Source organism: Nelusetta ayraudi, unplaced genomic scaffold (genome assembly GCF_046127955.1).
Source record: "Nelusetta ayraudi isolate G7.1 ecotype Tasmania unplaced genomic scaffold, CSIRO-AGI_Nayr_v1 ptg000175l, whole genome shotgun sequence".
Lineage (NCBI taxonomy): Eukaryota > Metazoa > Chordata > Actinopteri > Tetraodontiformes > Monacanthidae > Nelusetta > Nelusetta ayraudi.
This window is the reverse complement of record NW_027466224.1, coordinates 207,887-217,365: the sequence shown is the minus strand read 5'-3', so window position 1 is coordinate 217,365 and position 9,479 is coordinate 207,887. Positions and strand designations below refer to the sequence as shown.

Here is a 9,479-nt window from a genome sequence, read left to right as displayed (position 1 = left end):
TAATACCGAAGATACTGGGGGAGGCGATAGCCAGCAGGAGGCGGGGAAAAAGCTTCTGTCTGCAGACTGAAATAGGACAGGAAGTGTTGGAATATTAACATTTATTGAGTCACTTTTTCCATGTTTTATACATAAAGACACAAAAGTATTAACATTAAATGTCACAGGTGCCAGGTATTAATCAACCAGAAACATAGTAAGAGTTTTTTTTAAATGGTAACCAAATCATCAATTCTTTTTTTTTTTTTTTTAAATCTACCAGGAAATAACTTTATTGCTGTGCAGTGCAACCGACACAATTAAAGATTTAAAAGCGTGACCACTAGAAAATTAATATTGTTAATTCTGTAAGGAAACAACTTTAATGTTGCTTAACACCCAGTCTCTCTCACATTTTTTTTCTGTCATGGGGTCTGCTGTGCATGTGCAGACAAAAAGTCAAATGTAAAGGTCTCGTGTTTCACAAAAAGTTCTCCTGTAAAGTTTGAAAATAAAAAAAAATCGTCACTCTGTTGTAAAGCTTATGAAGGCGGAAACTGTGGCCATCACCGATAACACTTAACCGTTCAGTGCCAGCAGTTGACAATGTCTCATGAAGCTCAGCTGTGAGGACGTCACTGCAGTTTTCTTGGAGTGAAGACCGGCTTCAGCTTTGTTTTTCTGCTTCCCCATCCTGGTGATGTTTAGAAATACGGCTCCTCTTTGCAGAACCACTTCTGTGGGTGATGTAAGGAAGAGTTACTTTGCCATAACAGCTTGCAGGGCCTGTCGTGGTTAGTGCTGCTTTCTTTTCTTGGTTGCACCGAATTGTCCTTGTTGCCGTTGTCCCCTTTCCAGCCCTGCTTTTTTGGATGGAGGTACACAGAATGGCTGGTCCTCTTCTTGGTCATTTTGTGTCTCTGCCCAGGCTCCGCTGGGGGCGCCGACAGACTCTGGAAGTCCGGGTATGACGTCTTCTGGTACGAAGGAATGAATTCCATCACGTCCTCAACTTTGGGCTGTATTTTATCGATGGAGAAAAGTCTCTTGTCTTCCACCAACTCGCTCTTGATGTCGGGGCAGCCCTGACTGCTGCCGTCCTCAGATTGGACCAGCTCTCCCGTGCCATCTTCACTCAGGTGTGCAGAGTACTTGGGACATGGCTGGTAGGTGTCGCACCTGCTCTCTTCGCCGTTCTCCCCGTGCTTTTTCTCGTGGCTTCTCTTGGTGGCGAGGTAGAGAAAACGCTGAGGACAGAAGGAGCAGCGATACTTCTTCTCCAGGTTGGGACTACGTGGGCTGTTATCGAAGCAGGAGCCGTTCTCCATGCAGTTACTGCAGACGTAGTCCCCACTGGCGGGCGCCTCTCCAGGAGGTCCTTGCTTACCACACGTCCGGCAGAAACATGGGTGGGAGCCAATGACATGGGCTCTCAGACCAGTCTCTGTGATGAAGTGGCTGTCACAGATGCTGCAGATGTAGGTTGCCCTTGGGCCGAAGGTTTGGCTGACGCTACGTTTCGCCTCTCCGCCCACACCCGGGCCCCTCTCCTCTGTTAGTTTGCTGCACTTGTCAGTTTCGGGATAGTGGCTAAATAATGGTTTCCTGTGTTTGAACCTCATTTTTTTCCTCTTCTTCTTTGCTTTGTAAGAGTAGTACGGACGCCAAAGCATGTCAGCCGTGTCACAGTCGTTGGGGTCTTCGCCTGCCTCTGGTTCTCTAGAGTGTCCAGTGACCTCTGACCTGAGGCGCAGTCTTGGGCTCTCTGAGGTTTCTCTCGTGGGACTCTCCTCGTCGCTCACATCTTTGAGCCACCTTTTCCTCCTGGGGAAGAGCTTCGAGCCTTTGATTTGCCGACGGATAATGGCCTCGTTTCCAATTTTCACGGTGATCTGGCACAGTGGTATGGTGACGCCGTCCACAGACGGACCCGGGCAGACAGGTTTGGCGATGTACGTCTCTGTCTTTGGCCCTACCATTTTTTCACGGGCCAGACTCTCGCTGCCCGCCTGAAGCATCTCCCTCGTCATCTCCTCCACCTTCTTTGCGGAGGCTGACAGCTCCCCCAGTTTTTTGAATGAATCCAAGGAGTTTAGGAAGGATACACTCTGACTGCTGTGTGCAGCAGCAGAGTTCCCGAGCAGCGCCGGCTCATCCAGAGTCTCAGAGTCTGGCTGCAAAGTGCACGCATTGTGGCTGTTGCCGAAAAGTGAACCTTCAGCTCTACTCTGGCCCCTGGTGTTTGTCTGACTGTCTGTCACAGCATCCTGGTGGCACGGTTTGTCAAAACTGATGAGAGGCATGAGAGGCGCCACAGTTTTTGTCGTTGCCATGAATGTTGGAAGAAGAGAAATCGGTGCGTCGGGGCCGCTCACTGGACCATGTTCTTCAAAGGGAGGTATGAGAGAGTTGCTTTCCAGTGAACCAGGGTCACCTCCTTCAGCGGCGGACGAGTACGTCCTGCTGTACGTCTTATAATGTTTCTTCCTAAATTTCATCGGCAGCAGCCTGTAAAGTTTGATTGGATAAACACTGGCTTTCAGACCGCCATTGGCAGATTTCTTCTTCACAGCTAAACCGGGATCGATGCCGTGGAAGGACTTCTGATGGTTCTTGAGGATGTAATACGTCATGAAGGTCTCTAGGCAGAAGATGCACTGGTAGCGCCGCTCACCCGTGTGCCAGATCTCATGCTTAGTGCGATACTCAGCCAAGGCAAACACCTTATTACAGTAGTGACAGGGATACGCTCTCTGCCAGGAGTGAACGTTCTCGTGGCGCTTCAGGCTGGACAAGGTGACGTAGACCCGTTTACACACACTGCAGTTGTACCTCCTCTGGCTGCTGCCGCCTCCTGGCCTGATAGCCCTCTCACCCTTCTGCAGTCCTCCTGATTGGCCTACAGACAGAGTCTCTGGAGTGGACAGATCAGCGGGCTCAGAAACGACGTCCTCCACTTCCGGTGTGCCGTCTGAGTGTTGGTCCACCTCTTTCTGTGACGTGTCACTTGCGTCCGATCCGGCTGGGCGTCTCTCGGCTTTGGGACATACGAGCTCGTGGTTGCGCAGCCGCTTGAGGTGTATGAACTTCCTGTCGCAGAACTTGCAAAACATATGACCTACAAAACGTCTTTTGTGTATCTCCGAATGGATGGTGAGAAGTGCGTTGTTGGTGAAAATCTCAGGGCAGCGCTTGCATCTAAAGACTGGAATGCTGTCCTCGGTGTGCGGTGACAGAGGTGGAGGGCCCAAGGCCATCTGGAGGTTGTCACTGCCCGTCGGTAGCCCTGCTCCAGTCGTTCTCTCCGCTTCCGCTTCAAGAAAAAGTGGAGGCGGTTTTATGGCGGTGGGGACGGCAGGGGCCGGAGAGTCGCGACCAGTAGCTCCCGCATTTGGTGCATCTTCATGAGGTTGAACTGGTTTGGGAAGGATGCTTCGGCAAAGCATGCTTCCCAACCTGTGGCGCTTCTTTAGGGGTCCTGAGTTCCTGTACATGAGCTGCTTTGACTGTGACATCAGCGGCCTGCTGTCCCGCGGAGCTCCACCGTCGTCCTCTCCCTGAGTAGATTTGCACACGGCGTACGAGTGCTCCGAGAGGGCGTGGGTGGTCTCGCTGCTTCCACTAGGGCAGGAGGCCACTGGGCAACACAGCGGGAGCTCCCTCTCGACATCCGTAGACGTCTGCCTCTCCTCCCTGGTTGGAACCAGAGGATTGAAGGGATTGCTCCCAGGACACACATCAGTGATGGAGAAGGCATTTGTGATGCGCGGCCCCTTGGTGCTCTCTATTTCATATCTGCAGGATTCCTTCTTTGTTCTTTTTTCAGATATAGAAACCGCGCTCAGTTCTACGGGTCGAACACACTCGTCCTGGCCTTCCCGCTCAGCGAGCTTCTCCAAAAAAGGAATTCCGAGCCTTTTCCCAGCCGCCACCAGCCTGCCTGTGTCCTCTGCCCCTGCCGCTGAAGAGACACTGGAGCAGTAGATGAGGTTGAGGATGCTGGCAAACACCTCAGACTTCAAGTCCATCAGCTCCAGCACTTGACTGGAGCTCCACGTCTCGGCAGTGGTCAGGGCGCTCCTGAAGTAGCCGCTGCAGGCCGCCAGGACGTTCTTGTGCGCCCGGAACTTCACATCCTCCACCACGATGGTGACGTCGCAGAAGAGTCCCTGCGAGCGCTGCTCGTTGAGTTTGCTCAGCACGGTGTGAGGGTGTGAGCCGTCCATCAGGTTCTGAGTGCCCGGTGACACCACGGTCATCTGCCCAGAAAGACAAAGAAAGAAAGACTTAGGATACTTAGGTGCATCAGGCCCTGAAAAATCAAACGTGTTGAGAGCCTTCTGGTTGTGCTGGTGTGTTGACACTAGATGGCACTAATTGCCCTGTGGATGAGCCCCACTGCAGACAATCTGTCTGTCTGCTGTCTGATCAGCAGGCCCCACATGACTCGGGCCCTCAAAATCTCCCTCATTTCGTCGAGCGCTGAATGAAATCCTTTGCCAGGGAGGAGCCAAGGATTTCAGGGCACAGTTCAGGCGTCAAAGTCATCACTCGGTGGAAGGAAACTGGACCGCGTGAAAACTCTCCTTGACCTCCAGCCGGGACAATGTCCCCCGACACTGTCCCGAGTCGATTCTAGTTTTTAAATGACTCATCATTCATGACTCATTCTGTGCTCAACTGTGGTTTAGCTGTTGTGCAGTTATTTTCTCGGGCCAGCAGTGAGACAAGTCTTCCGTTTCCTTTCCCAACATTAGACGGTTGACCTGCGTGCAGCTGCGTGCAGCTGCCGTGCAGCGACGCTCTGCTTGAACATCCATGAAAACGTCACTTGTGCTTTCTTACGATTTTATTTTTTCTGGCCTTGTTCGACCTCCTCCAACTCTTGACGCGCCTCCACTGGTTTGTCAGGAATCGACTCTGGAAGCTTTAATCATTCAGAATATTGTTTTGTTTTTTTTTTGTTTTGTTTTTTACCGTCGGCAAAACCGTGCAGTTCAAACTTTAAAAAAAAAAAAAAAAAAAACAGAAATGAAAATAATTTTTTTTTCTTTAATGAATCTATCACTCCCCACACACACCTCTCCTTCTGGTGGCACGATAAAGCTGTAAAAAAAATGTTCTTGTCGCCATCAGCGGGGTCCAGTTAGGTGTTTTTGTCGCGCTAAAACACGTCTGATTTCCTGCTCCGACAAAACAAACACACAACATGGCCGGCGCTGTGGAAAGCACCGGCAGCCTCCAGCTTCTCCCTCAGACAGGCCCTGTTGTCATGGCAACATGCGATGGCGCAGCACTTATTTGGGATTCAGCAGGATGAGAAGGTGAGAGCGTTAGCTGTGCGGCTAGCGGTGGGTGGGTGGTGGGGGGGGCAGCAGCCGACCAGGACTGCTGGACTTTCCTCAACGTTTGTTTTTTTGTTTCGCGCTGCCATTACCCCGCAGTCGCGACCGACCTTCTTCATGTTGACGAGACGAGTGATGGGTGTGATGAGTCACCACCAGCGTCTCTTGCCGTTTGCTTTGTTGTGTTTTTTCGCACACGCAAAGAAAGAACATGTCAAATTTTGCTCGCTTTTTTTGTTCGCTTCCGTCACTGTGCACCGGTTGTTGTGGGTTTTTTTTTTTGTTGTTTTTTTTTTGACGGCGGCCGCACGCTGTGCAGTAAGAGAAGAAGATCAGTCAAGGCTGCTCGTCGCCTTTGCTTTGCCACACCCCACAGCCCCGGCTAACCTTCAAAGGGCCGACTAACAGTTTGTACTTTTCATTTATGTGTCAAAAAAAAAAAAAAACTCACTCAAACTGGAGAGAGACGTCACGACAAAACAGCGAGTGAGGAGTCAAAGCAGAGACACTTTTTTACGCGCAACCTGGAAACTGTACTTCCACAACAAAAAACAACGCAAAAAAAGCCCCCCCAAGACAACACATAGTAATGACGGTAATAATGATACTAATAATGATGATCAATGGAGGTGAAGCCATGCAAAACGTACCTTAAGTCAATCAGAAAGTGAAGCCGCGGCCAGCAAACAGGAAGCGGTGCTGTGCATTGCAGTGTCCCGCTGCTACACAGCTCTCGGCTTGCACGCAACTATACATGCAAAAGTGTTTTGGTTTTTTTGGGTGTGGGGGGGGTGCGGCGAAACTAACTAGTATTTTTTTCTTTCCTTTTTTTTATATCCCGCTGGCCGGCGGCATCGGCTCAACGGCTGATGTTGTCACTAGGGGTGACGTCTCCTCTCCTCCTCCTCCTCCTCTTCCACCTCCTCCTGCTCCTCCTGCTCCTCCTCCTCCTGCTCCTCCTCCCCCCCTCCTCTCAGCCTGTCGCTCACTCGGGCTCCACCATTATCCTCCTCATCCTCCTCATCCTCTTCCTCCTGCCTCCACGTCTCCTCGCAGCCCCGGCTTTCCCGGGCAGCTCGACTGCGTCCCTGCTGCCGTCCTGCTGCCGCTGCTGCAGGAAGAACTCGGTAGCCTCCACTGCAGCTCCTCCACTGCAGCTCCTCCACTGCAGCTTCTCTACCGCAGCTCCTCGCCCAGTCTGCGTGCTTGCTACTCGCTGGGTGACCGACCAGGGCGTTTTTGCTGCTGTCGAGCCGCTGAGCAGGAAATGGCAACTTTTATTAAACATGTCTGAGAGCAAGGTGCTGGAGCTGCAGCAGCAGCAGCAGCAGCTCAAGCTCTGCTCTGGATGCTGGGACCAGAGAGCACCGCTGCTGCCGATGGGGAGGTTTTTTTTTTTCATTTTATTATTATTTTTTTTTTAAATCAGCTCCGTCCTCGCTGCGGCCATGTTGACCAACGGGGAAACGTGTGTGTATGTGTGCGCGCGCATATGTGTGATAGAGTAGGTGCGTGTTTGCCTGTGTGTGTGTCGCTCCCTTGCTTGTGCAGCTTGCTATGTTGCAGCAGCAGCAGCGGACGACAGTGACTGTGGTTAGCGAGGTAACACCACCTCCCTCCCCTCTCTCCCTCCTTCCCCCTCTAGTCCTCCCCATCCCCCATTCTCCATCCTTCCCCCTCCCTGCCCCCCCCCCCCCTCCCTCGGCAGCAACGCAGCAGTTGCAGGTCAGATCCTCCTGTCTGTAGGGAGGCGCTGAATCCGATGGATTCAAAAGGCGGCAGCATCAGCGGGGAGGTGAAGTGGGGAAGGTGGGGTTGACCGTGATGGAAACACCCCCCCGCGCTCCCCGAGGTTTTTTTTCACACCTCGGCACGGTCACATGACCGCTGCAGGTGGTCTCCCTGCGCTGCTGCCTGGCTGCAGCTCGCGAGAGACTCTTAAAGCCACACAACCACACAACAACAACAACAACAACAACAACAACAACAACAACGCTGTGGCCAAAGACGGCGTGACGGTGACAAGTCCTCTCATCAAGATGCACGATCTCACGCGTCTGTCTGTCCGTCCTTCCGTCCATCTGTCGGGGCGGAGGAGGAAACAGGAAGAGTCGTCACAAAGGCTCTCAAGTCACCCCGATTGGCCGAAAACTCACTCTGTCACATTTCAAAATGGCCCCGGTGGCCCAATCAGAGGACGCCTCCGACCGAGGCTTCCTTCCTCTGTGGGAGCACGGAAGCGCCTCACGGTGGTGACTTACTGCTGTGGCGATACCATCAGCATAAGGGTGTGTTCACTGTGCCCTTTAATCCTCCTTCTTGGTCTTCCTCTGTGGGTTTTTTTTTTTTTTTTTTTTTTTCTTAGAGGAAGTTCACCGCGCTGACTTCCTTTACGCTGACTGACTGACTGACTGAGCACCGAACTCCAGCATGGCTCAACACCACAGACAGTAAAAATAATAATAAAAAGTCTTTACACTCATGGATCTGCTAAAAATCTGCTGCGTTCTTGTGTATGTCTGGAAAATCACTGACAGTCTCCACCTCTTTTCTGCATTCGCTGCCAGTGACAGGAAGTCATGGTGGTGGTGGTGGTGGTGGTGGGCGGGACTTGAGGGTCTTCTGCTCCTTCTGATTGTAGAAGCAGCTCACTAGCTGTGTCTCCATGACCCCTAGAATTGCCCAAAACCTAAATATGGCAATAAAAAACTGGTGATGGAAACTCCTAAACTTGGAAAAACCTCTCAAACGTGGCTTTGACGCTCTCATGAGGAGGTTTTTCACACGTATCTATACAGTGGCATATCGCAAAAGTGTCACGGAAACACTTTTTTTTTCCACATTTACACGTCAGCGGACGTGACGTACGGGGTCACGTGGTCTCGTGGGATGAGATTTGATGAGCATCACGACGTAAGAGCTTCACACCTTCTAATGGAAACACCTGCTTTGTCAAAATTCTAGAAATATCGCTTTTATTTTGCGAAAAACTGTAATGGAAATGCAGCTACTGAGGCCTTAGAAGGGATGTTTATTGACTGGCAATTAAAGTTTGACAGAACCCCCCGGTGGTCCAAAGGCTTTGGTGCTGAATGTAGATGAAAAGTTGTTGTTCCCCCCCCGAGCTTCTTGTTTTAAACCAAAAAGCGCAGGTTTCAGTCAGCCAATGGCCGCGATGATCAACGACCTCGAGGCCCAACCGACGAGCAGAGGGAGGGATTTCAAACGGCATCGACCTTCTCCTTAAAAAGACAAAAGAAAAGCAACGGAAAAAGTTTCCACCGCACACTTTGATGAGGGAGGTTGCGGAACGCGGCGCCCTGAACGGCCCTGATCAGCTGACCCAGGAGGCAGAGTGGGCGGAGCTGAGCAGGCCTCGTCCTCACCACTCACTGCACTCACAAGGACACACACCAGACCGCACAAACACTCATGCTAGCTGGCTAGCCAGCTAGCTCACTCAGCGTTGCCTACCAAGTGCCGCTGCTGCTGCTGCTGCCGCTGCTGCAGACGGTCGCTGGGTTCCGCTGGGGCCTGTCGACGGGCACCACCACCGCCACGCTGCCACCACCGCCACGCTGCTCCTCCGCTGCCTGGTGCTGGAGGCAGGCTCAGACCAGGCCTGTGACCATCATCATCATCCCTTCCTCCTCCTCCTCCTCTGCTGCAGTTCTGGATGTGGACAACGGTTCCTGCGACCCCGTTGCCCTCGCTGAGGCAACTGCGTCACCACGCCGGCTGCATTACTGACCCACAAAGAAGGAGGAGGAGGAGGAGTAGGAGGTGCTGCTGCAGCTGCACTCAGAGCAGCGTCTCCTGCTTTCACTTTAGGACCTTCTTCTTCTTCTTCTCCTTCTTCTTCTTCTTCTCCTTGCTACTGCCGCGGCCACCGCGTTCAGGAAGTGTCTCTGGGAGACAGAACCTTCATTGTTACGTAATGAGTTTCCTCCCAGACGGAGAGGCGGTGTCCAGTGTTCACAGGGCTAATAATAGGCTGCCGTGTGTCTGTGTGTGTGTGTGTGTGTGTGCGCAACAGCGTTACGCAGCAGGACGCAGCTCCAGCACGTTCGGCTGCAGCTGCTTGCGGCCTGCAGCTGCTGCTGCTGTTGCTGCTGCAGTACCCTGACTGACTGGACTCACTGGGATTAGATGACC

General features: G+C 52.2%; 1 protein-coding gene across 2 annotated transcripts; it reads right to left on the bottom strand.

Annotated features, from left to right (window-relative positions):
- Nucleotides 1-84: 84 nt before the first annotated feature.
- zbtb38 (zinc finger and BTB domain containing 38) lies at nucleotides 85-6,677 on the bottom strand. Of its 2 annotated transcripts, none has more exons than XM_076014912.1 (2): nucleotides 5,975-6,677; nucleotides 85-4,238 (listed from the first exon to the last, which is right to left on the bottom strand). In XM_076014912.1, exon 2 carries the CDS (start codon nucleotides 4,236-4,238, stop codon nucleotides 684-686), a length of 3,555 nt encoding a protein of 1,184 aa, XP_075871027.1. In that variant the 5' UTR covers nucleotides 5,975-6,677; the 3' UTR covers nucleotides 85-683. The 2 variants fall into 2 exon arrangements, with proteins under 2 accessions (XP_075871027.1, XP_075871028.1); XM_076014913.1 differs by lacking the exon at nucleotides 5,975-6,677 and adding an exon at nucleotides 4,825-5,943.
- Nucleotides 6,678-9,479: the final 2,802 nt, after the last annotated feature.